General features: G+C 38.5%; 1 protein-coding gene across 5 annotated transcripts in view; it reads left to right on the top strand.

Moving 5' to 3' along the window:
* The window catches only part of MYBPC1 (myosin binding protein C1), a 79,451-nt gene that overhangs the window by 28,705 nt on the left and 22,924 nt on the right, over nucleotides 1-27,822 (top strand). For 4 of the 5 annotated variants that reach the window (XM_084264152.1, XM_084264153.1, XM_084264154.1 and 1 more), the window contains exons 4-19: nucleotides 4,796-4,900; nucleotides 6,259-6,407; nucleotides 6,765-6,882; nucleotides 8,162-8,213; nucleotides 9,753-9,809; nucleotides 13,257-13,423; nucleotides 15,641-15,773; nucleotides 17,320-17,444; nucleotides 19,944-20,049; nucleotides 20,347-20,513; nucleotides 21,922-22,084; nucleotides 23,362-23,468; nucleotides 24,677-24,810; nucleotides 26,114-26,270; nucleotides 26,881-26,985; nucleotides 27,606-27,794. In XM_084264152.1, coding sequence (XP_084120278.1) covers nucleotides 4,796-4,900; nucleotides 6,259-6,407; nucleotides 6,765-6,882; nucleotides 8,162-8,213; nucleotides 9,753-9,809; nucleotides 13,257-13,423; nucleotides 15,641-15,773; nucleotides 17,320-17,444; nucleotides 19,944-20,049; nucleotides 20,347-20,513; nucleotides 21,922-22,084; nucleotides 23,362-23,468; nucleotides 24,677-24,810; nucleotides 26,114-26,270; nucleotides 26,881-26,985; nucleotides 27,606-27,794 — 2,034 coding nt within the window. Of the gene's footprint in view, nucleotides 1-897; nucleotides 934-2,206; nucleotides 2,243-4,795; nucleotides 4,901-6,258; nucleotides 6,408-6,764; nucleotides 6,883-8,161; nucleotides 8,214-9,752; nucleotides 9,810-13,256; nucleotides 13,424-15,640; nucleotides 15,774-17,319; nucleotides 17,445-19,943; nucleotides 20,050-20,346; nucleotides 20,514-21,921; nucleotides 22,085-23,361; nucleotides 23,469-24,676; nucleotides 24,811-26,113; nucleotides 26,271-26,880; nucleotides 26,986-27,605; nucleotides 27,795-27,822 lie in introns of all 5 variants that reach the window. The other variant, XM_084264155.1, reaches the window with a different exon arrangement.

Genomic DNA, 27,822 nt, shown 5'->3' with positions numbered 1-27,822 from the left:
AAAGTATTTTTCTCAGAAACCAATATCTCTAAGGATTCTAGTCAACTCCTAAAATTTAAGAAGATACAAGAGACACTTATAAAGATAGTCTTTACCTTATTCTGGTTTTCTAATAATCATGATTACAGTATACCAGGTTTAATGCCAGTTTCATATCTTTTCAGTCTTTTGATTTATACAAATATATACCTCATAGTACTCTATGAGATTAAAAATTTAAAAATACCTGGCTAACAACTACTTATAGTGCGATTTAATACCTGATGATGGTTATCTTTTAGTGTGATTAAAAAGAAAATCCAGTGTGATGTTAGTAGTTCTGTCCTTATTTTAAATTATTCTCCTGTAATATGGAGGAAAATTAGTTGGTTATTCCTTGTATTTCAAACTAATCTTCTAATATAAAAGTTACAAATTATAAATATGGGGACTATTTTTAACTGTTGCATATCTTTATTTAATGATGTTGAATGCATATATGGTGCACATTTTAATTGCAGACACGGACATCAGAGAAATGGCATCTTCCTCAGGTCAGATATGTGATTGACCTTCATTTCATTGTGGCTTTTTTTGTATTTACCGTGGATTACATCTCTAACAAACAGAACCACGCAGCAACTTTCATATAAACTCATGATTTAATAATAGATCACGGTCCACATCTCATTTTTCTTCTACTTGCTTGAAACATTAAGGTTTTACCATTTCAGCTACTGAATTATGCAAAGCTTTCTTCATCAGTTTGAAGCTTCCATTGTGAATGCTCCTGACTATTATGATTTCTTTCCCTTTCTTTTGCAGGTTTTACATTTTTCACATAGTTGTTTTAAAGCAGATGGTCCTCTGTGCTTTCAGGTTCTTTATGCACTTTTTTATTTGTATTTCTTTTCACAGATGAAGATGACACTTCAGTTAGTACTCCACCAGCAGGTTAGGACTGTGATAGTGCTTTGTGTGTGTATGTATGTATGCATTTTTCTCTTGACTATCAGAGAAGAAAGAGTCCAAATTACTAGACTGAACTCAAAACATGCTAATTAGACAAAAAAAAATTTTGAAGTGCCCTACATCAAATTAATCTTTGTTCAGAAGTACAACACCTTCAGACCACTTAAGTTCCTTTCCAGTCCTGACTTGAGGTCTTTGGCAGAACTTCTGCCATTGGAAGGTAAAATATCAGTTAACTGTTCTGAAAGTAAATACTCTTATCTTTTCCTATCAACAAAAACATAGTGGATTTTTAAGGTTAGTCTTGAAAGGAAATTTCAGAATTACAAATAAAACAGTTGCCTTACGGCTCCAAAATAGGTTTATCCACATAACTGTCTATGACCTCACCTTAGGCCGTTATGACCTACAAGTTAGTTTGAATGTGCCCCAAGCCATCGATACCAATATGGGAGATAAAATGCCTGTGGTTCTTGGCAGTAAAAGAAAAGCAACAGCAAAGGGGTCCATCATGATAGATGTGAAATGGGAAAAAATTCTCAATTGCTTGCTTAATATTTTCTTAAACTGTGGATGAAACAGAGATTTTGAACCATAGAAAATGTTTTGCAGTGTGTCAAATGAAGAACATGCTCTAAATTATCTTCAGTGCCCTAAATAATTGCATTTTCTTGATTTCTCCCCAATGAATTGGCATTAACTTAGGGTTGAATGCTATCTGTAAAGTCAGTAGCAATACATTGATGAACAGTGCTAGAGGACCTCATTGGTAAAAGCTAAATATGTAAGTAATGCTGTAATCCACCTGAAAATTTAAACTATTTATAATTATTTTGCTCAACCCGGAAAATAAATAAACTATTTAAATAATTGTAATGTCCCCTCAAATAAATATTGAACAGCATAAATTCATCTGTTATCTGGAACCACACAAATCATGAAGAATGCATCAGCTTCACAGAACCCTTCTAAATATGAACTATTAAAAAAGGAAATACTGAATGGGAATTAACCTAAACTAATTTAGATTTTCTAGAGAAAAAAAAAGGGGAAAGATTACTGCTTTTTTTTCTTTTTTTTCTCAGCTGTTCACTTCCTTTTTCTGGTATTCAAGTAGTTTCTCATGGGGATGGTTCTAAATATCTAGTCTAATCTTCTTGCATGAAGAATCAATGTTCTTAAAATCCCAATGGTCTGAGATCAGTAAAGCTGTGATCTCTGAGCTGGTGTCATCTAAATTGCTCTTCCCTTTCAGATGGGATGTCTAAACCATCGGAAAGAAAAGATTCAGGTGAGATCTCCTGAAAAACATGATGAAACACTCCAAAATTTACATAATACAATTATTAGTGATACTTTATGTCTGAAAGATATTTAATTTTATGTTCATTGTTTATACAGTATCAAACTGCAACTGTTGAAACACACAAGTATCAGAGCAAATAGGTTTCTAGCAGCTAAAACAGGAGTGAGAAAGGCTCTGCTGCACGAGACAGGACATCCATCAGTATTTTACACATACATACATACCTATCTATCTATATCTCTTCCTATATAGATAGATACACAACTATTCCCTTCCTCCTCAGCCTACAGGGTGACAGTTCCTGAATCCCCCACACAGGCCCCAGGAGACTGAGGAGAATGTCTTCTTCTCACAGCTCAAAGGACGGAGGGGAAAACTTAGCAAAGTCGTAACTTCTTTCTTCCTACCCTGGCAGGTAACCATACTACACCCACTTTTGTGGTTTCAGGATTTGCAGCCTCTGGAACAAAATGAGCAGCAGGTACTTCAACCATGGTTACTGACCTGGCATAGCCGCCTATGCCAGCCCCCTGAGCCAGCATCAAACTCACGTTTTGTTCTGTTTGATTAATGAATAGCAAACATTTTAATATCTAAAGGTGATGATAACATGTAGGTGTTATGTGGTACTGTTTTAATGACTCATATGTAAGCTTCTTCCATTTATTAATCTCCTTTTTCCATTTCACCCCGTGGCGTGTTAGGTTTGTTACTGCACGTGACCAGGTCCTGTATCAAGCATTGTCACATCATTCTGTTCACACCAGTAACTATCACTTGCTCTGACGTTCTTTCCATATACTAGCGTGTTATACTGGCATAATCTAAACATCTAGATTACAGAGAGTATATATAGATGTCTATCTATATATATTTGTGTTCATGTATGTCTGTGTATATGTTTTCATATATGTGTATATACATGTGTGTATATACATGAATGTCTTTACATGTAAGACATATTGTACAAGCAGACATATACAGAGGTGTTAGGCACACCACCCATACATAATACCCTGAAAAACTGAAAGGTAAAGGTTTTATAGCAAAGCTATCTAGCATCTCTACACCTTTTTAAAATTCCTAATGGACTTTAGGACAATAGAAACAGTTTGATGGCATTTTCCTATGGTTGTCATGGGTTGTGTTGCATTTGGGAACAATGGAAAATTTTGTGAGTTAGCAAGGTTCCTATGGCAGTACTCTCTACATAGTAGAAAGCAATTCGTACTTCTGGAAAATGAGCTTCCGCAGAAAATACTGAGCAGGGAAAAGAATTAATTTCAAGACTTCGATTTGACTAAATGAGAAGTGTTGTGTGTCTGGTTCCTCATTTGTACTAATTATGAAACCAAAACCAAAAGAGCCTTTGCTAAGCTATAAAAAGCTACCTTTGTTTCTGAAACAGCTAGAAGTTCAAGGGGAAGAAGAAGGGAGATGCATCTCTGATTTGAAAGAGACTGCTTTGTTAATTATAGCTGAACATACTTTGTTCTTCAGTACTACCAGGGCAACACTGGCTTTACTCAGTTTCCCCATGCACTGACAATAACTCCTCAAAAAACAGGAGGTGTGGCATTTAGACCCTGCAAGTTGTCACTTGGAATGTGAGACACACGCTTTGTATCGCTGCAGAAAGGGAGCCGGTAACAGACATATATTCTTCTTCTCCTTGCCTTTCCTGTTAGGAATCATCTATGACCATGGCTTTGCATGCGTTTACCTGAGATGTAACTGCGTAGCATAAAGCCAGGACTGTTCAGATGAGCAGAAAGACCAGAAATGCACAGCTGTGCTGGTGCAGTGCTCTGTCCTGGGGAGACTGATCATTTGCTGCTTCTCTCAGTGTCTCCTTTTCAGTTCCAGAATTCCAGTTTCCCAAAGGTGCTGTGTCTGAACATATGACACAACCATTTCCATTGGGAAAACTAATTTTCTGTAAAATATCAGCCAATGCACATGGAAAGACATAGTATTGACTGATCCTTGAATCCTCTGCTTCTATCACAGTACAAGAGAACAAAGTCCAAAAGTAAGCTTCATCTCTGCCCTTTTTTGCAGACAAAGAGGAAAAAACAGCTTGTACAATTGACCAAGTTTGGGCTTGAGAGAGACCTACTGAAACTAAGCATCATATATGTTTTGTCTGTGCTTATAGCTGTTTGTGTTTTCAGAACCTCCACCTCTTCTGAAAAACAAAGAGCTGACCTTTGCGCATTGCATCTGTAAAACACTCATGGTTGAATGCTGGTGCCCTTCAAGTTGCTCAGTACCATCCTGCCTGATCAGGTTCCCCTCTCCTCCTGCCTGATAGTTTCACTTTCTGTCATCACAGAGGTAGCATTCTTGCAGCAACTGTACACAGTGTGACAACCAAGCAATGGATGTCATTGTGAGCAAAACCTTACATATCTTTCAGGATATCTGAAGAGAGAGGTAATAGGGCTATAGAGTTTAGTAAGTTCAGGTAAGTGCATTTTGGAGGGAGCAAAATTCAGTCAGGTGATTGACATTTCCCTCTTTCTCTCTGCATCTTAGTATGGTCTATTGGAGAAGGAGCTCCAGAAGAGACAGAGAAACGCGATGACTCCCAAAGATCCACTTTATTCGTTGAAAAACCTCAGAGCGGTTCAGTGAGTGTTGGTAAGTACATAGAAACAAAGTCAAAAGCCAGTCCCAGAGATACAGAGACTGAGGCAGAGCCAGGAAAGTTATGTTTGCAGTTCCTGTGGCCTTCATCTTCTGCCCTTAGCTGCAAGTACCTCCACTGATTTCAGTCGGATGTGAACTCCGCCCTTCAAAGGTACAAAGGACTATATGAAGAGAAGCAAAAAACACTTGTTGAATTCAAGGCAAGCTTAAAATCTAATAGTTTACTGAGAAAAATGGGTAAGAGGTATAGTTTCTGGAGAAGAGAGATGGTTACTGTGATGGTATTAGCTGTACTGTTGTTGATATGTCAGGAAGATCCACCCAAAGACCTGCAGCGTGGCTTAGAGATTGATGTGTGTAAATTATCAAGTAGACTAATTGGAGAAGCTCTGTAGGGAAGCTGATAGGGTCACCCTCCACTGAAACCTTTCTGGGTTTTCTGCTCTGGACTAGCTCTGGTTTAGGTCAGTATTTTACATATGTATGAAAAGTTGGAGAACTGGTGGTAAAAACTCATAGCACATCTTTGGTTTTAATTTCACCCCAGAGGAATCCAGTTCAAGCACTGTGAGGACTTTTTTTGTGAACCAGACCACAGTAAATGGGGATGATTAGGAATTTCACATCCAAATTGCACCCCAAGCAGGGTAGCAACAAAAGTGAGTAGTTCAATACAAGCTACTTAATATATCTGTTGTGACATTAAATACACTAAGACATAGTCAGATGTTGGTGAGTTTGTGAAAGCCTATTATTTTTCTCAGTTTCAGAGTAGGAAAAAAAATGTTTTGGGAGGATTCATTTGGAAAATAAATGTAAGGAGATGCATTCTTCTCTGGAACCCATGAATGTTAGAATCAAATCTCAGCAGGAGATTGTCAGTGGTGTTCTGAAATTCAGATTATTTTTACAATTCCCAAATTATTGTTTAGAAAAGATGGTTTTCCCTCCCTTCTCAGCTGAAAGAATTAATGATAGAAGTGCATGAAGAGTTCCAGGCTTTTTTTCCTAGGCTGAAGTTTATTCATGTTACAACTGCCTGGTAACCTAGAAACTTCTGTGCTTGTTTTAAGCAAGGAAATTCAAGTATTGGGAACAAGTTGCCCATGACAACTTGGACTTTTACCTCAACTTTTTCTCAGCATCTCATCATCTACAGTAATATGTGCAGAAGGATTCCAGACCCAACATCATTGATCTTTGCAACACTGCAGTACTTTCATAGCCTGGGTGACTATCAGATTCTTACTGTCATGATAGAGCTAGCACATGGAAACTGGAAGAAGCAGACATAGCTGACCAACCACATGTTCCTCAATGACTGTATTATTCTTTTCTTTTCTTGAAAGGTGGGAATATTACATTTATAGCCAAAGTAGAGGCCAAAGATCTTCTCCGAAAGCCAAATGTTAAATGGTTTAAAGGAAAATGGATGGACCTGGCCAGCAAAGCGGGGAAGCACCTGCAGCTGAAAGAGTCCTTTGAGCGTCACACTAAGGTGTGTCTTTGTTTTTCCTTCTTACAGAGGCAAAACTCCAAAGAGAGCTTAAAGATCAGTTTAAGTCAATAGGTAGAAATTAAAGAGCAGTAGATTCCAACTGTGGCTTCCCCATGCAGATTTCAGTCCTGATCTCTTGACTCTCCACAGAAGCAGACTTTATGCACTCCTAGTGCACCAGTAGTGGTGGGGAAAACAAAGTCTTCCATTGCCATTTCTGGGTTCCAGTTTCTTTCCAGAGTGCTTTATATGAGTGATTCATTTCTCCTGGTTTAGATCTGACAGGCTAATCATTTAACTTCTGCTTTGTGCAAATGTATCCCCCCACGTTAATGAGCAATTCTGTTTGATTTTTAGATTCATACATTTGAGATGCATATCATTCAAGCTAAGGAAAACTATGCTGGGAACTATCGCTGTGAAGTATCTTATAAGGACAAGTTTGATAGTTGCTCTTTTGACCTTGAAGTCACTGGTAAGATTCTACTTGTGTTTGTGAAGACTTCTGATGATCTATCTTTTTAAAATCTTAAATATGACCTCATTTTCTGCAGAACCTTTAATTGAAGTAATGGTTAAAGTGGATGTTTTTAGCATATTGCAAGAGAATTTTCTAAAGTGTCTGTAATTTATTGTTTAATTGAACGTTGGGACAGGTAGCCTGTGATAGATTTGTCCAAAAATTAGAAAAGCTGGCAGGTATAACTAGTCTTGAACTCAAATCAGACTCTGGCACACAGGACAAAGAGCTAGGCTTAAGGCTATTCAGTGACTGTGGCTGCATCTAGCAATGTCTGAGCAGAAAGGCATGGAATGGTCATGGTTCACCATTGCTTTGCACCCTGATCAGGCATGGTATGATCATCCTCCAGAAAGCTATTTCTTTCCCTCTTCATCAGATTAAGAGCTTCATGTGGAGAGCACTGAAGAATCATGCCTTTGTCTACAAGGCCTGTGTTATAAAAGGCGTTACTCTGGCAAATGTTTACCCACAGGCTTATATTTTCCTTTGAGAGCAGTTCTGCCAGCACATCAAGGCACACATGCCTGCATGATCACACTGAGAAGGATGGATGCATCCTGAAATGCCAGGGCCAGCAGCCAGTGCACCGAATAGTTGTTGGCCATCATAAAACATGCCTACCAACTGGCCTAGACTGGCCTGCTCATTCACCAGTCAGGGGAAGCCAGTTAGAGTTGAGAGGACGTTTGATGGATGACTGACAGCCTGAGTGGCACAGGTAGGTGTGTGCATTCAGAGGTCAGCAAGGCAGGGGCCAGCTGTCTGCATCCATTCACTGGCTGTAGAACCATTTAATCTGATGTCAGAATTCACACAAAGGAGATTCATCCTTGCACTCAGAGCCAAGATGAGTCTGTAGCTGTAGAGAAGACCATCTCTTCCCTTTGATGCTGACCATACTGAGAAGACACAAGAAAAAGAGAAAACATGGGGAATAGGAAGACAAAAAAGGCCAGAGCCTGTGCACAAGCAGGAAGGGGAGTGGAGCGAAACACCATGGAGAAAGATCTGTGCACAACTGCAGAGAGAAGTTTAGAGAAATGCTTTAATTAAACTTAGCTTAGCACTGAGCAGCTTTGCAATTATTAGAACTTAATGCCAAAGGAACAGCATAAACTCTGGTCACTTACCAGCAAACTGAGCAAATTTCATGTGCCAAATTATGTTGATTACATAACTTATATTAATTTCAAATTATGTTTTAAATTCCTGTATTACTGTTATTTCATAGAATCTTCCCAAGCTGCTCCATCCATTGACATCAGATCTGCTTTCAAAAGAAGGTAACTTCAAACAGTGGTCTTATGAAACTCCTTGGAGATGGAAGCTGGTAGCATGCACAGAACTGGAATCAGTCTTGCAGACAATTGTATCAAGTAGTTTAAAAAATATTTTTGTAAATAGAGATTAAAGTGGGTTTAATGTAGTTGGTAGTGGGTAGAATGAAATAGTTATGACACTTAGTAGATATGGTATTAAATGCTCTACTGTGAAATTACAGTATCATTGCTTTACAGGAAGATGAAATATTTAAAGGAGTTAAATATATGTTTCTTTAGAGGTTTTTAAACTCTTATTTTTATTAAATAATTCTACCACATGTTTCCTGAAAGTTGTAGGCTATGGTATGAATGTTCCTGGTCCCAATCCTGGACTGATTAAAAGTAGAAATAAAATTCACAGTGATTTCAAGATAGGATGCAGTTTGATGTTCTCTTACAGTAAAAACAGTATGTCATAAGGCCATAATTGCGAAAAGACTACAAATAATATATTACAGAGGACCTAAAATAAAGCATTGTGTTTTAAGTTTTGTTACCTTGGTGATGGCAATTCAAGCCAGCATAGATGTCATTATATTTTATGGAGAAAATTATCTTACAAAGGCAGAAATACTGAGAATAGAAATGTTTTGCAAACAGTAAATAAATATAGTTTATTAATTTACACATATGACCAAAGCCATACTTTTATTTAGAGGGGTTTGATTTAAAGAGTAAGTGCAAAAGGTTCACTCCATTCTTGAGCAGATTAAAAAAGTAACTATTCTGCTCAAGTAGCTGAGGATATCTGAATATTTCCCAGTTTTCTAAGTAATATCTTACATGCAAAATCTGGGATGAAATGTTGACATTATTTGGCCTAACATTTGTGGCATTTTGCCCTTTTTACAAACATTAAGGGCATTTCTTTTTGTCTTTTGTGCTTTATAGTAAGGTATTACAGCTTAAGATCAAACTATAGAAAGTAATGCACCTTCACAGGACTGTGATTCTATCTGTAAAAGTGTACTATGTACTGTTTCTTCTTCTTTTATTAAACTGACGTCTCCATTTAGGGGAAGGTTAAATCTGAAGTGTAATGCTTTGCAATCAGTATTTGACACATCTATGCATTGTTAAAAGCACCACCCAGCAATGCAAATCTTTGTTTCACATTCATAGCAAAAGATCAGCACAAGCCCTTTGTTTTTATACACATACACTATGGAAACGAAAAACAAAGCTCGTTGTGTTGACTAGCTCACATTTATTTGTGTTACTGAAATCTAACACAAATCTTGGCAAATTTATGTATACAGTTACAAAAATTTGTCACCAAAGTATAATAACAAGCAATACAAACCTTTGTGTTATTTTTCACAATTGCCTAAGGAAACACAATTCATGTGAAAAAGAATACAAGTTTGTGTTGATTTTATACCATTATTTGTGTGTCTGGACAGTGTTGAGTATATGAGACATATGTAGAGCGTTTTCAATGTGTGTTGTCTAAGTCTTTCTGTATTAAACAAAGATTTGATCTTTTTCTATTAATAACAGCGGTGATGGACAAGACGATGCAGGAGAACTTGACTTTAGTGGTCTCCTGAAACGTAGGTGAGAACCAAGTGATGCAGTGAGCAGGTGTGGATTGCAAACCATTAGATTCGCACACAGAAAGAGTCAGGTGTAGCATTAATAACTTCTTAAGAATGTTCTGACCTTTCACTTTTTTCAATGTTTCTAACTATAATTCTTATATTATAATATGCAAATATTCAGTTAATTCTACCTTTTAGTGTGCAGAAAAGAAACCTCAGGTTTGAGTGCACTGGGAAGAAACTGAGCCACAAGCTCAAGAGGCCAATAACATTTAGATTACTTGCTGTTTCTTTTGTGTTTGCATGGAGAGTAGAGGGGGGACAATTTCCTACACAGGGATGAGCAGTTCAGAAAATTGAGTCTGGTGCAAGAGTTAAAAACTGCAAGGGTTAAATTTACCTCTTTGGGGACATCTTAATTTGATTTTATGAGCATCCCAATACGAAAAATCATGTATCATGCTCTCAAACCACAGACATTGGTACTAATTCTTTGTAGCTTTCTGTTTCAGTATGTGCACACAAATGTCCAGTTTATTCAACTTAAATGCTGTGATGGAGGAAAATCTTGGGCATGTGTTTCTCTGGTTTGCCTTGAAAAATCTGGTGTTACAATAGTTACAACTCTATCTGCTTCAGATCTTAACCCTAGTTCAGTCTTTTAACAGGTTAAGACAAGATAGCTAATTTGTCATTTTTTTAAAATTCATCACAGAAATTCTATATGCCATAGAAACCAGTGGCAACTGACCACAGAGAATTGGAAAAGGAACTAGATCCTTTATCTCAACTGCCACTTACCCTGAAAGAGGAAAACCCAATATGCAGTATTAATTACATAAAAAGTTCACAATGGGCTTATGGTGAGGATGCTATTTAAGCAATAAAAGCAAACAGGGAAGGCTGAAAGTAAAAATAGGCAGTGAAAGAATTACCTGAACCAATTCAAATCCACCAGGTCTTTGGTTTTTTAATCTTCTCATCCCTAATTAGGATCTTCAGTTTGACTTCTTACCATGCTAATACAACTTACATTACATTTGCCATGACTGCCTGTGCAGTGTTTTATTAGTAATGAAAATTGCATGTATGAGATCTTGGTGTTTTTGTTGAAAGACAAAATGTGATTTAAGAGTTATTATCACTTCACTAACAACTCACATGTTTTGTGAAATAAATACTATATGGTAATGTAAGCATAGTATGCCTATTGTGTGGTCAATGGGCAAAGCAACCTTCTAGTTTTTGAATGCCATTATTTCATATTGGTCAAACCTGTTCATCACCTCCTTGCATCCAGCACTGAAATGCAACATCATACTTCTGACCATGATTGAAAAAACCCCAGTGTGGATATTAATACCCATTTTTATGAAGACAAATACACATTTTCATTTCAATTTTTTTCAAGAGGCAGTGTTGCAGGTGCACTCCTTCCCTTTTGTATGGTTATATCACGAAGGAAAGAGCTAGAACTTTTCACCCATGGTGCATAGCACTTGAAACGTGTTTTTAAAAAAAAACCTAAATGCATAGAATCTATATTCTGCCTATTTTCTAATTTCGTGTTGGTCTTGCAGGAAGACAAACCAGTTCTTCTCTCTGTAAGCCACCCTGTGACTGGTTATGCTTCGTTGATGCAATGAATCAGTAACAGCACGAAATTCCAAAAGGCATGAGATCTCAAAAACAGTCAAACATTTAGGTTCTTTTTTTTTTAAAGTACATCTTTCAACAAAATGCACATTTTTGGGGAAAAGATCTGAAAGAGCTTTCGTGGAAATACCAAGCATTGTTTGCCCACTACACACAGCAGAAACTATTGTGGTCTCAGAAAAAAGTTGCTCTGCCCAAAGTGTCAAACTTTGTTCTCCAGTTAGGCAAGAGGAAGAGAGAGTCTGTATTTAATTATTTCAACCTGGTTAAAATCAAGGTACCCTAACTGGTCCTTATTCTCAACTTCTGCCTGATTTAAGAGGACACATTATCTCAATTCCCGTGGCGTTTACCTCTCCTTAGCACAGCCATGTGTTGCACAGAAAGTGGCAAGCCTTTGGAGAGGACTCACCCCATGGGGTGTATCAGCTTTTACATAAGTTTGCAAGCTGATCTCCTTGACACTGTGAAGAAGGAATCTCACTGTAACATCAGTGTTCACTGTACGTAGGTACCCTCCAGAAAGAAAGACCACAGATAAAAGGAACAAAACACAAAATTATGGACCTAAGATTGTCTAACAATAATTCTAAGATATCAATGTAGTTGAAAGACTCCTCGGTGAGAAGCTTTTTTCCTTTATATAATAACAGTGACATATTATGAAAATTAATAAACCTCATGGACTAAACAGCCAAGTGGTTTTCCATGGTTCCTCATCAAACCATGTAGACATTCTCTGGGATGACTAGTGCGATTTCTGTATATGTTAAAGAAAATTCTTTGTCAGACTTGACAGAGGTCAGCTCCAACAGTGTCTCACTCCAAAGTTTATTTTCTCACTGTTCTCAAAAGTATTGATCTTGTTAGATCAATTAGATCAAATCAGAATGATCTTGGTCTGATCCTAATGAATTTATAGGAAAGAATGCATACATTTTTGCTCCAATTCCCAGATAATTCTAGCAGTTTGTTATTTTGAGCTAAACTGCCAATCTCAAAAATTATCATTTTGTTTGGGATGCTTCTATTGATCTCTCATTTAATGGCTGCCATTGTGAAAATAATTACATTTCTCTTTATTGGTTGTCTTAGCATGGGTTTGCAGATAGTAAATATGGTATTGAAACTTCTGTAAAAGGTGATGATATTCACACACACCTCTGAGAACACTTCCTGCTCTTAAGACTGAGATAAGTGTGAAAGCCAACATATCCATCTGGCAAGTCCAAGCTGGTGTGGAAATCTCCATTTCCCATCCATATGCCAATTTTAAGTAACTCTGAGAAGCATTGGTGTAACTATAAACAGACACAGATTCCCTCTGATTTCAACGTCCTTTCATTGGTCATCCCTAATAGCAGTTACAGGGATTCAGGGTTTGAAAACATTTTAATATAATTATGAAATGCATAGATTAGCCATCATAAATTGTAACTGATTCCACTGAAGTTAGAACAGATAAAACTGATTTAAGTGGGATTGGCCCATATGCTATTACAGTACTACATTTTCAAACTGTATTTTTTAAATAATGAAGCAATATAAAAAGTCTCAGAACTGATTACATCAGGAAATAGAAAATTAAAATTTCTATCCAAATTCAGACTTGAAGAAGTTTAAAGCAAGATGTGAATGTCATTCTGAGCTATTCTGCTCACATTGAGTGAAATAAAAATATATAATGGTGGCCCTCAAATTTTGATCAAACCATCTCTAACCCCACCACAGATACATATTCACAATTTTTATGGTGTGATAAAGCCTTGATAACTCTTCTCCCATAATTTTATTTTGCTACTGTTAGGGAGGTTAAGCAGCAAGAAGAAGAACCTGAGGTAGATGTCTGGGAACTCCTGAAGAACGCAAATCCCAGTGAATATGAGAAGATTGCATTTCAGTATGGTATCACTGACCTGAGAGGCATGTTAAAGCGTCTGAAGCGCATGCGCAGAGAAGTGAAGAAGAGTGCAGGTATGGATAAAAAAGCATATTCTTATGTTCACTAGTCAAGCATCCACCTTTAAAACTCAAACTTGCTTCATGTCCATGTAACAGTACTTGCATTCAACTCAAGGCTTGTTATTGCAAAGAGTTAATCAGAAGGTGGTTTTGGTCCATTGTGGTTAGCAAAAACATCCAAACCCATTCAGTGCTTACCAAAAGGATCCTTCCCTCTTGGCCAGACAGTAATTCCAACTGGAATAAAGTCCCCCAGTTGTGTGGAAAGGTGTTAACTGATTAAACAGCATGGAAATGAAACCTTCTGTTATCATTATCTCCTGCTTTAAAATAGAGTCACCCCAAACATATTGCTTGCCCTTTCATAATTTAATTTTTAATCTGACTTTCCTCTGAAATCCCACCTGTACTAAAAACCCTCTGCTCTACATTGGGTGATGACGTTAAGGCCTGTCTTTTCCCATCTACCCTACAGAATAGAATGAGTGGTGTAATACATATACAAATATAACTATGTGTTTATATGTATGTAGACACATATGTGTCTATAAAATATGTGTAAATTTGGCATAATACATATACATACAGAGACACATATAGATAAAGCACACTATCCATTATACTATTGTGGCATTTGCTTTTTCCTGGTGATCATTTCATGACTGGGTGCAATACATACATCTTCTATTCCACTGGTTTCCTGGAGAATTCCCTTTTCTGTAGGTGAAATGCTCCACAAATCCATCTATAATCCAGCTGCCTGATATATCCCCTCTCCACAACTATTGCCTCACATCATAACATGTGTTATGTTACTATACATTAATTTTTCTTTATTTTTTTCATTAACTGGTATATCTACGATCCTTATGGTCCCTTCCAACTCAGGATATTCTATGATTCTATGATCTGACTCTAGCCAGAGTTAAGTGAGGGACAAATGGAGTTGAAGGACTTTGGCTGAGCCACTGGGACAGTTTCTGTATCCAGCAGAGCCTCTCTAAGGGGTCAAAGCCCATGGAAACTCTTCATCTTCCCGTAGGAGTTCAGATGCAGGGGGAGGAATTGCACAACTGGAGGGAAGAGCCATTGCCTACCTAGATGCATCACGTGCAAGTGACCAAATATTTTACTGGGAAAGGGAAAACTCTTTATGTCTGGGTCCAGTCTGTCTGGTCCCTCTCCTCAGTTCTCTGTGAAGCAGGATGGAGCTGCCAGCTGTAGCAGAATTTTTCAGTGGAGAGGGTTTTCCCTATAGTAGGGGCTCTAGATGTTAGGGGCAACATCTGTAGCAGTGGCAGGATGAGATCAGGGTGTTCTTTCCCTCACACCACCTTTATTATAAATCAGCAACTTTTACACTGCAACAAGAGACATTAAAAATCCTTTTCAGACTGTATTCCTGTTGTCTCGATACATTTAGTCTTCTGCAATCTGACATATGCATGATATAAACTTTGGCAGAAGTCAGTTAATTGGCTGTTGTGATTTGTTTGAGGTACCATATCTGCTCCCCTGGGTCTAATATTTTTGACTGACAATATCTAACTGTTAAAGTGTTTTGAAACTTTTGAGTTGCACCTGGCCTTACCTTGCCAGAACAAGTATGCCTACATTTGCACATCTCAAAGAATCCCTTTGAAAATCCCCATTAGGATTCAAATATTTCTGTGAATATTTTGCAACCATAACATTTATCACACTTGGAACTGCAACATACACCTTGCGACCTACAGGAAGCGTCAGGAAAGCTAATTTGGCTTTTAGACAAACCAGTGTGTTTATTCTGCTGGTGGGAAGCTCAATGTTTAAAACTCACTGTTAACTTATGTGGCAGAGCTAATAGAGAAGTCCTATGGAACACATTAACTTAAAATTATTCCATGGCACCAGCTGTATACCATTTTATTCTGACATAGCACTTCTCAGCAAGCTGTCAACCCTATGTCTACCCAGTGCTGTTCAGAAACAACCACACTGGAAAGTCATGAAGAGACACTAGCTTGAACTTGGCCAAGATTGTCAGATCTACATAGCTTTGCACTTATTTTAATGTTTCTAGAAAATAAATGGATTCATGTGGACTAGCCTAAGGATACAGCGTGATGCGTAACATCGTGTGTGTATAGTCTGACAGATTTTGAGAGATTTATGCAATGCCATTTCAGCATTTTTATTCTTGTTTTCTGATCTTCTTTCATGATAAATAATACTTGGTTTTCACAACAGCTTTTGCCAAAGGTCTTGATCCTGCCTATCAGGTGGACAAAGGAGGTAAAGTAAGGTTCATGGTGGAGCTAGCAGATCCAACAGTGGAACTCAAGTGGTATAAAAATGGCCAAGAAATACGACCAAGTGCCAAGTAAGTGGTTTTACTGTATATAAGCAAGAGAATGGGTACCCATGTACTTCCTTCAGAAGTGTGTTGCACAGATCCATCTTTTTGATTGGGTTGTACCAATTTTATATCTAAATTTGATTTTTTGTGAAAAGTATGCAAATGATGCTATATTGCTCACGCCCCAGAAAAGTCCACTGTAGGCTAAATGTTAATGCAGATTATCTCCTTTGCCTCAAGATAAAAGAATTAAAGATCCTTGAGAAAACACAGAGCCATTTCCTTCATGTTAGTTTTTAAAAAATCATGAAGCACTGTGAGTAAATACATCTCTTCTGTTCAGTACTATGTCTGAAGGAGGTCAGAATCTTTCTACAGTAGTTGGTTCTAAGAGGAGATGCTTAACAGCACATATTTACCCACCTGGTTCATAACCTGCCTGTGGAAAGGGGAGCAAGGTTTGTCCAACCTTCAACTACCCAGTTAACGCTCACACCAAAGTCACTAAAGTCAGAAACCATCATTAGCTCAAAGTGACTTCAGTCACATGTAACAGGTTTCGTGTCCCCAAACTGCTTCATCATCTATGTGTCACCTGAATATAGATTTACTCTCTGCCTTTATCACTTGAGTACAGGTAGAGAGCAACGTCTGGAATTTAAGCCTGGTCCATAGTGTGGGCATATCCAGCTCTTACATCTTGGTGCACAAAATCCCATCTCACAGACACAACTAGCAATAATGATTTGCAACTGGGATTGCACAACAACATCATATTTTTCAGCAGCAACTTTCTCCTCTGGCCCTGTGAATAAATAGTAGTTAGCAAAAGCTCTTTTTACAGAGAAAGGAAAGATTTCCTCATTCTGGGTACCTTTTCTTTGGCTTCTGCCATGAGCAATTCAGATCTGCTTCACAGGCAGCTGTATGGTACCTCTCCAGGAGAAGGACCTGGATTGAATGCTCCGGTGCATTTCTTTTAGCCTGCTGAAGCAGCTGTCAGATGCTAATGATCTTTGGCCATTACAAACCTGAAGCAGATCTAAACTGGTGACATAAAGGTGAAAGGGTCCATATCCCATTACCAAAACCCCATATCCCATTACTGATATCTTGTGCCATCTGGCCGACCAATAATATTAACTTCTTAACTTTGGCTATTATTATACTTCACAAAAATGTTAAGAGTGTTGGAATGAAGATGGTGTCCTGTTACTGGTTATTTTCATCTTTACTCATCTAGAGTTTCAGACTCCATTTTATTTGCTAACCTTCTGAGCCAGCTTCTTTTTTTTTAATTTCATTTTTCATATCACCCAAGTCTGTGATTTTGGAACAGTCCAGAAGATGCTCCTTGTCACTCTATGCCATAGCTTTTTTTTTTTTTTTTGCTAAAATTTCTATGATGGTTCTGTTGAATCTTGTAAATTGCTCTCCAGGACAATTTTTCCATTTCTGTTTAAAAAAGTGGATTTTTGTCTCTAATAATCCTTAAAGCACTTTAGACATAAAACAAAAGGGGTCTATCAGTTTTGCTAATGCATCTTTGCTGCATTCCTATTCCAAACAGATACATTTTTGAGCACAAAGGTAACCAGCGAATTTTATTCATCAATAATTGTACGATGACAGATGATGCTCGCTATTACGTAACAGCTGGTGATGAGAAATGCTCCACGGAACTGTTTGTGAGAGGTAACTATATAAAGCTTGCTCCTCTTTCCCCTACAGTAAACTGGTGTGGTTTCTTTGGATGCAACAGAAATTAACAGGGGAGATCTGGGTCAGCGTATATTTGTATTTGCGTTAGCAGTCCTAGAATCGCTCTGTATTTCTGTGATCCCTGGTAATTTTTTTTTCTCATCCTGTATTTAGTAATTCAGTGAAAATCCTGAAAAGGGGATATGGTTGATTTTATACTGTACATTGGGGTCTAGAGGGGCTGTGGTCCCATTGATAGGAGAGTCATTTTTCATAGCGTTGGCTTTCCCTAACACCACACCTATGGACCTGATGACCCTGATATTCTTGGTCAAAATCTGTTTCAAATACCCTCAAATCAGGCTTTCTAGCAGTTACTTTTCATTCCATTTGTACAAATTTAAGGGAAGACTCTATCAAAAGCCAATGTGACTCCAGTCTTTAAAAAAGCCAATGTGACTCCAGTCTTTAAAAAAGGCAAGAAGGAGGATCCCAGTAACTACAGGCCAGTCAGCCTCACTTCTGTCCCTGGAAAGGTGATGGAACAGTTTGTTTTGGATGCCATCTCCAAACAACTGGAAGAGAAGAAGGTTATGAGGAGTAGTCAGCATGGATTCACCAAGGGGAAATCGTGCTCGACCAATCTCATAGCCTTCTATGATGTCATCACCAACTGGGTGGACGGAGGGAGAGCAGTGGATGTCGTCTACCTTGACTTTAGCAAAGCTTTCGATACTGTCTCCCACGACATCCTGATAGAGAAGCTGAGGGAACAAGGGTTAGATGAGTGGACAGTGAGGTGGGTCGAGAACTGGCTGTCGGACCGGTCTCAGAGGGTCGTGATCAGTGGAGTAGAATCTGAATGGAGGCCTGTGACTAGTGGTGTTCCCCAGGGCTCGGTGTTGGGTCCAGTCCTGTTTAATATCTTCATTGACGATCTTGATGAGGGTATAGCATCCACCCTCAGCAAGTACGCCGATGATACAAAGCTGGGAGGATTGGCTGACACGCAGGAACACTGCGCTGCCATCCAGAGAGACCTGGACAGGCTGGGGAGCTGGGCTGGGAGAAACCAGATGAGGTTCAACAAGAGCAAGTGTAAAGTCTTGCACCTGGGGAGGAACAACCGACTGTATCAGTACAGGCTGGGGGATGACCTGCTGGAAAGGAGCTCTGTGGAGAAGGACCTGGGGGTCCTGGTTGAAGACAGGTTGGCTATGAGCCAGCAGTGCGCACTGGTGGCGAAGAGAGCCAATGGGATCCTGGGATGCATCAGGAAGAGTATGTCCAGCAGGTCGAAGGAAGTGATCCTCCCCCTCTACTCTGCGTTGGTCAGGCCCCACCTGGAGTACTGTGTCCAGTTCTGGACTCCACGGTATAAAAAAGACAGGGATCTCCTGGAGAGAGTCCAGAGAAGGGCCACGAAGATGATTAAGGGCCTGGAACATCTCCCATATGAGGAAAGGCTGAGTAAGCTGGGTCTGTTCAGCCTGGAGAAAAGAAGGCTTAGGGGAGACCTAATTAGTGTTTATAAATATCTTAGACTTGGGACGCAGGGGGATTTGGCCAGCCCCTTTTCAGTGGTCTGTGGGGACAGGACTAGGGGCAATGGCTGTAAGCTGGAGCATAGGAAGTTCCGCACCAACATGCGGAAGAACTTTTTCACAGTGAGGGTGACGGAGCAGTGGAATAGGCTGCCCAGGGAGGTGGTTGAGTCTCCTTCTCTGGAGATATTCAAGTCTCGTCTGGATGCCTATCTGTGTAATATGAGATAGGGAGCCTGCTTTGGCAGGGGGGTTGGACCCGATGATCTCTTGAGGTCCCTTCCAACCCCTAAGATTCTGTGATTCTGTGAAGCTATGAATGGGTGGCCATTTCTTCACCCTGTTTGCTCCCCCAGTGTTGGTAGTCTTACTGATACTATTCATGGCATTACTCACACATGTGCAAGAAAACAAACAGAAAACCCAAACTTACAGTGAGTGAAAAAAATATGGCAGAAAGCTATTTAAAAACACGGAACCCATTGTCCCTATAAATATCATAGAATAACTGTTGTACAAGCTCTTGCTATTAAATAAACTTGAGTTTTGACAGCAGGAATGGTTTAAACCAATAAGGGCACTGCATGTCATTAGGTCACCTCATTATGCATAAAAGGCTATAGGCCGTAATGAAAACATGGTTTATGAGAGGGATCTGTGGAAGGAAAGAGGGAATGTCAGCTTTTCATGTCAACATGCCTGCACAAGCTGTCAATAAAACGGGATGCAAGGCGTGTATTAATCTGAACAGATGTTATTTCTTTATTTAACACATTGCCTACTAGCATTTTAATGAGCAATTGCTTTTCTGATTTAAGGCAGAAAAATCTGTACTGAGACTGTTAATAGAATTTTAAAGTAATATGATCTTCTATAGTATGATTTTGGAAACCTCTTTCATTTAGTTTTCTCTATCAGATAGTAAATCTCTAATTTTCCCTTTCCAAAGATCCTCCAATTTTGGTGACCAAAGGCCTGGAGGATACCAGCACCTATGTTGGTGAACGAGTAGAACTGAGCTGTGAAGTGTCTGAGGATGATGCAAATGTGAAATGGTAAGCCACACTTTGAACAGATACTGTTTTCCTTGAGAATAAACCCCAAAGTATTTATTTGTAGGCAAAAATGTAGACACTTTTTTCTTCATCAGTAAACCTGAAAACTGTTAAGAAAATGAAAAAAAAAAATCCAAAATATAGCAATTTCAAAAATACCCTTACACATTCATGGATGAGTTTAACCTGTTCATGTGCCTTAAGTCTTGTAAAGTCTTCTCTGGAAGTTTAAGTCTATGGGAGTCTTATTTGCACAGGACTTTTAATGTAAAATAATCATTCTTTGTTTTCCATTAGGTTTAAGAATGGTGTAGAACTTACCAATGAACCTAAATCTCGGTATCGAATCAAGGTTGAGGGTAAAAAGCACACCTTGATCATAGAGGAAGCTGCAAAAAATGACAATGCAACCTACTCAGTAATGACAACTGGAGGCCAGTCAGAAGCTAAGCTTTCGGTCGATTGTAAGTACCATTCATCTTGCTCATGAATTCATATGTCATAGTTTACTAGCTTACAGAAATAAATAATTTGATTGCCTTTCCCTGGATGTTGAAAAGAAGACACAACTTCCACACCAATTTCTTTGCTGCAAACTTCCAGAACAGTGACTTTCCTTTAGACACTGCAGTAACAGGCAATGAACTGCTTGAAAACTTTCTGTTAGGCTGTTAAGATGGAAAACAAAGCTATCCATCCAAAGAAATAATAATCCATCAAAGTGAAATTTTCAAGGGAATTATCTGCTGTTCTTGAATCCTTTCAGGTTTTCATGGGAAAGCCAAACCAAGACTTTTTAACCAAAATCAGAAAAGAAAAATATGTTGGGCAAAATAACTAGTTGTTTATAACTAGGCATATTGTTCACGGGCATCAGGGTCACTTGAGCTGAACTCATAGGCATAAACACAGGACTCTAGTTCCCTCAGTACTGTTTGTGCAGCATCATTTTAAAATGCCCGTGTCTTTTAGTGACATGTGTGTGCTCATCCTCTAAAGTTATCATGCATTATGCATAAGCATACACTGTTTTGTAATACTCATAATGCTTTTGACTGTTTTTTACGTACTGGCATCCTAAGCCCAACCAAGTCATACTGTTCTGTTATCAAGTTGAAAATTATCCTACATGGATATTGAGTTCTGTCATCCTGCCTTTCATGTAACTTCTGAGCATTTTCCAACTGGCTTTTTATAAAACAATGCCTGAGACACCAGTTCTCAGAATCAAATGTTACAAAACCTATGTGGGTATTTGCAGGAAACATAAGAATAATGGTGTAATGTATGAAGTTAAGCTTACTGGTTAGTCAGCCTTTCCTACCAGCCTGTCCAAACAGGTTGAGAACTACAGTCCCCACTTGTGATGATGTACATTGGTAAGTTTCCAAATTATCTCAGATCAGCTGGAAGAGCTATGAGAGCAGTTAGATTGCTGTTAGATCACAGGAAATGTGGATTGTAACCCCTTCTAGTGCATAGGCCTGAGGCACAGGTCTTTCACATCTTGAAAATTTCTTAGTGGACGAAGGAGGATAGAAACACTCCAGCACCAAAACACCAGACAGGCTACAGTGCTCAAATTATACTTCTGGGCTTAGTTCTTCTACTGTCAGTGTCCATGGAGTTTCCCCAGTCAGGGCATGAGTATTTTGGATCACCCTTTCTAAGTCACCAGACTACATGAAAAGAGGTTAATTTATGCAGTTTACATGTAGATATTGCTGGTATTTCAACATGAGCACTTTATTATTGGACGCATTTTTCTGATTTGAGGACTACTGTGATGGCTAGCAGCACCTCTGTGACAGAATCATAAGCTATCATCATGTTTGATATTAGCACTAATATCTCTGCCTCTGTTTTCCTAAGTGAGACCACTGAAGATATCACTTGCACTAGAAGACCAGACTGTGAGGCTTGGACAGGAAATCCACCTTAAGTGTGAGATATCTGAGAATGTGGAAGGGAAATGGTACAAAAATGGACAACAGATCGAAGCTAGTGACCGTGTAAAGCTTTATCACAAAGGAAGGTAAGACTGTTGTGTATTTACTTGACTTTTGATGGAATAAAAATGTAGAGATGTGCCAATATCTGGGTTACCTCACTGAAAATTGCATGGTAATGAAACCTAAACTCTGTCCCTTAAATATATTTATTTTTATCAGCATAAATCTATGTCTCATTGCCAAAAGGTTATGTGCCTTTTGGCTGTGGAGGACAATAATAAAATCTTTGATCCAAGTTCAAGTTATTACTTTTTACTGGCATTGCTGTTGCTGTTAGTATGGGATATTAAGTAGTAAAATAAAAGAATGGTTAGGCAGTATTAAAAATATATAGCTTTTAAATGTCTGGGAGTTTTATAGCTTCAGTTTGTATCAACTCAGACCATATGTCTATGCCCATGCCAAGTGTGTGGAGATACCAAGTCCCTTTGCATTTATAATCCAACATTTTTCATGGAAAGTTTGTCAGTTTAAAAAAAACCAAATACCTAAAACAGAACAAAACAACCAAACCAAAAACTTAACCCATAACTACATCCCCTTCACTTCAGCTTACCTGACCATTCACACAGCTGGGAACTGCACTTGCAAAGGTGTTCCTAAATATGTTCTGAATTGTTGCAATGACTCCATAATGCTCGCTCCGTTGCAGTAAGGTACAAGACCCAGATATGCAACAACTCCTTGGACTGATATACGGTGAAGGACATCCCCACAACCCATGCAAGCCCATGGGGTGAGGTGAGGGAAAGAGGAAGGGCACAGAGGTCATTCCTACCATGAACAAAGCTTAGCTACAGAAGGTCATAGGAGAGCAAATACATCATCGTACTGAAGATGCAGTTAGATAATAAGAACAGCAAATGTTTTTCTCATTCATTCCTTTCTTCTGAAAAACAAATAGTAGATTGAATCCTGTCACAAAGATGGTCTACCAAAAGTCAGAATATTCCCGCAATAGGATCACCAAAAGATTTTGTCTTGAACAGTCAAATTACAATCTAATGACAGCAGCAACAGAATCCCTGTGTCAAAGAGATTACTTCTGAATTTCTCTACTTCTGTGTTCAAACAAAAATATTAGAATTGGTTACATTATTTGGTGGTTGTCTCAATAATATTTTGTACAAACGATACTGTATTTAATCAGCTAAAACACCATTAAGCAGACAGAAAATGGTATTTTGGTCAGTAATTTTACACACTTGCACAGATCTCCTGAACTTTTCACAAATTTTTCCTTATAGCTTCATCCAGTCTTCAAAAATAATTTACACTGATTTCTTTTCCAATTTTCCAGAATCCACAGATTTGTTATAGCGAGCGCTGCTGTTGATGACGAGGGTGAATACATGTTTGTACCAGATGCATATAATATTAATATTCCATGCAAAGTACATGTTGTGGGTAAGTATATGTCATGATGACTAATATATAACATCTCTCTCAACCTTTGGAAATTAAAAGCAATGTGAAATACCGTTGATTACAATCAGTTTCTTTCCTCTGATCAGGCATCCACCACAGAAAACAAACCTGCTGCAATGGGAAAGTGCAGGTGAATTAGTCAGAGAGCACTTTGCCTGTGCTTGGGATCTGCTCATAGTTTGCAAGCCTGGGGAAGCTCCCAAGAAAGATTTATTCATATTGAATTCCTAAACCTAAACCAGTATTAAAAGCTTGTGTAAAGCACTGGTTGCTATCCTCTGTTCAGATATACAGTTTTGTCATTTTTGAAAAATTAGCAAAAAATTATTTAGTTTGATAGAAGAATTATTAGGATCAGCACATATTTACCTATTTGCTAAATGCAGTAAAGAATATCTAGACATCAAAATATTTCTGTCCAGCTTTTATTGAGTCAGCAAAACGGAAGGCTTGTTAATGGTCCCAGTCTCTTAAACAAAAATAAAACAAAGGCATTCACTCTTACCACTATAATACCTCACTGTTTTTAATTTGCAACTAGCAACTTGGAAATCAAAAGGAGAGCAATAGAAATGAGTTACGTAACTGAAGATGAAAGAAGTGGAATATCTGTGTTAGAAAAAGTATTGGCAAGGCTTCAGGAGAATAGATAGGGAAGCGGTACTAGAGGGGTAGGCCCACTGATATCGCTTGCCATACACTAAAAAAAGTTGTAAGAGGATATCCATCAGTTCTTCTCCATATTTATGGGGTACAATAAACGACAATTCCATTTTCAGAAAAAGGATTTGGGTTAAAAAACCTTTTAAAATCTAAGAGCAGGGTTGGCTGAAGCGTGTTGTAGAAAGCCTTCAATGGTAATTCTCAAGCATCGCTTGAGAATTCTCTTTCAGAATTTACCTGAATATATATAATTCTTCCACAGGAAGATAGATTTTTTTTCCTTTAATCATCCTACTACTCAAAAATTTCTATGGTGCCGTGATTTACTTTTCATCAGAAAACTATTTCCTTAAAAAGAATTTTTCATGACAATTTTTCTTCCAAACAAAAAATCAGTTGACTAAAACTACCAGGAAAATACAAAACATAGAACATATTTCTCTATTGCTGCAGATGTGTGCCAGGTCACTGAATTGTCAGAGTGGCAGAGACAAGACAAATTTGCAAAATCTCTACTTTTTCAGATCCTCCTAAACTCCACCTGGATGGTCTTGGGGAAGATAACACTGTGACAGTAGTGGCAGGAAGCAAACTACGACTTGAGATCCCCATCACTGGGGAGCCAACTCCAAAAGTGATGTGGAGCAAAGGTGACAAGGTACATTGCCATTATAGACATTTCTTTAGAATCTCTAGAATTGTTTTGGTTGGAAAAGACTCATTGCCAAGTCCACCACTAAACCACGTCCCTAAGCACCACATCTACGCATCTTTTAAATACCTCCATGGATGGTGACTCAATTATTTCCCTGGGCAGCCTGCTCCTGTGCTTGATGACCTCAAGACATTTTCCTTATACCTAGGCTAAACCTTGCCTGGAACAACTTGAGGTCATTTCCTCTTGTCCTACCACTTGTTACTTTGGAGAAGTAGAGCTTAACAAGGGCCCTCTTCCTTCAAAAAACCCCCAGCCTTTAACCTTGTGAAGATATTTATTTTAATGGCAGAAAATAAGGAGTAGATGAATTTTATCTAGAAAACTTTCCTCACTTAAAATGAACGCTAAAATGGATACATATTATTTAGTAACTTTTGGGTCTTTTTGAAGAAAGGCTGAAATTAATGAGGGGAAAACATGGTTTTGCTATAAGGAGAGTGATATATGAGATGCAGAAGAGAACTAGTAAAAATCTACCAAATGACAACTTCCTCTGCACATACAGCCCAGAATGGCTGCCAGGATTTGACAGGGGGCCATGGTATGGTCTGGTTTTGGAAAATGAATGGTAAATTTTCATGGAGAGTCAAGCCTTGGATGAAACAATAGGCCTAGGAATTGGCGTCTTAATGCAAAACTTTACTCACATCAATCCCTGACTGTGTAATACCAAAAAGCCACTTTTTGCATTTAAATCTTCCCTGTGGTACGTGGAAGCTGACACATATTATTAATACTCGATTCACCACAACCATCCGGCCAAATCTGACTACTATTTTTCAAAGACTAATTGTAGTAACACTGTGGATTGTCCTAATAGGGAATTATTCTAGGAGAGGTCTTACTCCAAAATATGTGCCAGCATTTCAAATCCATGAGGAATACATTTCAATCTGACTTTTGGAAGAATCCACTATTGTATTTCCATCAAGTTAATGGCAGGTAGTATTGACAAAATCATGTTCTTGATCTCAGGACAAGTAGGCTTAGTGCTTCTTCCTTTGTGATGCAATGGCTGAACTGGGTACTAAACAGTTACCATGTTTTGAAGTTAGTTATGTGTCCCTCAGATATTTTTTGTGATCATTAGGTGACTGAAATTCTGAGCTTTAATGTGTTTTTTCTTACAGTTGCTTTAGTATTTTTGTCGGTGTCATGAATTGCATTTGGAATTTTTTTTTGAGCATTTTGATTCTCAAATCCAGAAAATAAGACTTTTTCCTCTACTTGCTTTGATTCTTAGTGGATCACAGACAGTGGAAGAATACGGGCAGAAACATATCCAGACAGCAGCTGTCTGGTCATTGATACAGCTGAGAGAGAAGATTCAGGTCCTTTCAGAATAACGTTAAAGAATGAGGCTGGAGAGGACACAGCTCTAATCAACATTAAAGTGGTTGGTAAGTCATGTGGAATAGGGCATATAAGGCATGTCTTTTGTCACAGCCCTTTTCAATAAATGCTCCTTGAAGGACTCCACTTTTCTGCACCCCAACAAGAGATAAATTCTTCCTCTACCTGAAGAGTGTCTTCTGTAGAGGCTGTCCAACCCAGCTACAAAACCATTGTAGATTCTCAGAAAACTTCCATTTCCCTGTTTTTCCCCATTTTCAGGTGTGGAATTGAGGTGCAAGGACACTAAGGCCCAGTATTACTGAAGGACACAAGAAGGAGTTAATTATAAACCCTCTGCCACCTAAGGCTGCAGAGGCCAAATGTGCGGTTGCCTCAAGCTGCCCTTAGCATTCTCTGTTCTCCATTCTCAGTGTGGCTGTGGATGCAGTCTTACAACATGCCCTCAAGTGCCTCAAGTGTCTTGACTTTGCTGAAGAGCTTGCCATTTATCACTTCCTAACCACCCACCAGCATCCACAAAGGCTGCCTTTCTCCTCATTAGGAATTCAAAAACCATCCAGATTTGTTTCTTACTTGACATTGTTTATTTCAGCCTATGCCAAAAGAAGAAAGTGTTGGGGTTTTTTAAAATAATATTTACTTTGTTTACAACAGATGTCCCTGATCCTCCTCAGGCACCAAATGTGACTGAGGTGGGTGAAGACTGGTGTGTTATGACCTGGGAACCTCCAGCAAATGATGGTGGATCACCCATTTTAGGTACATACTTTTCTTTTTTTTTTTTTTGTGGTGATGCTCTAATACAGACAAAAGACACAAACCCAATATAATGGATGCCATAGGATCACAGATCAGGTCCTGGAGAGTTGCAGCTGCAAGAATGTTCCACCCAGTCTTCAACTTTAGTGGATACCTGTTTTTCTAATCCTTTGAGATTTGTAATTTTTTATGTTGCCATATTATCAGCCCTCCTACTTGTAAAAAAACTTCTTATAATACCAAACTTGAAAGAGTCAGCCTGTTTGAGTGTTAGCATGAATTTCAGAAACAATTTAGTGAGTACATGGGGATACCTCCTAATACATTGAACATTGAAAATTAGAGGTGCACAGAGGCCAGCAGAATCAGGTCCTTTTCACTCTGACCTAACTACAGCAGTGTTGTGAAGTCCAAAAAAATGCATTACATGGCCACAAAAGCCAAACAGGTGACTGTCAGATAACTTGCAACAGGAAAAATTTAACAGCAATGCCTAGACTAGTCTGAGGCTAGAAGGCACTATGGAAGTGCATCCAGAAGTAATACCATTGGCAGTAAAAAAAATAGACTCTTTGCTTTATGCTACCACTTATTCTAATAAAATCTTGTTTGGTCCATAGGCTATTTCATTGAAAGAAAGAAGAAACAAAGCTCCAGGTGGATGAGGCTGAATTTTGAACTGTGTAAAGAAACAACTTTTGAGCCAAAGAAGATGATTGAAGGAGTTGCTTATGAAGTCCGTGTATTTGCTGTAAATGCAATTGGCATTTCCAAACCAAGCATGCCATCGAAGTCCTTCGTTCCTTTAGGTAAGTAATCAAGAGCATAGAGTTAGGT

This window comes from Gallinula chloropus (genome assembly GCF_964237585.1).
Source record: "Gallinula chloropus genome assembly, chromosome: 1".
Taxonomy (NCBI): domain Eukaryota; kingdom Metazoa; phylum Chordata; class Aves; order Gruiformes; family Rallidae; genus Gallinula; species Gallinula chloropus.
The sequence above is the reverse complement of the archived record's forward strand: the minus strand, read 5'-3'. Positions and strand labels throughout refer to the sequence as shown.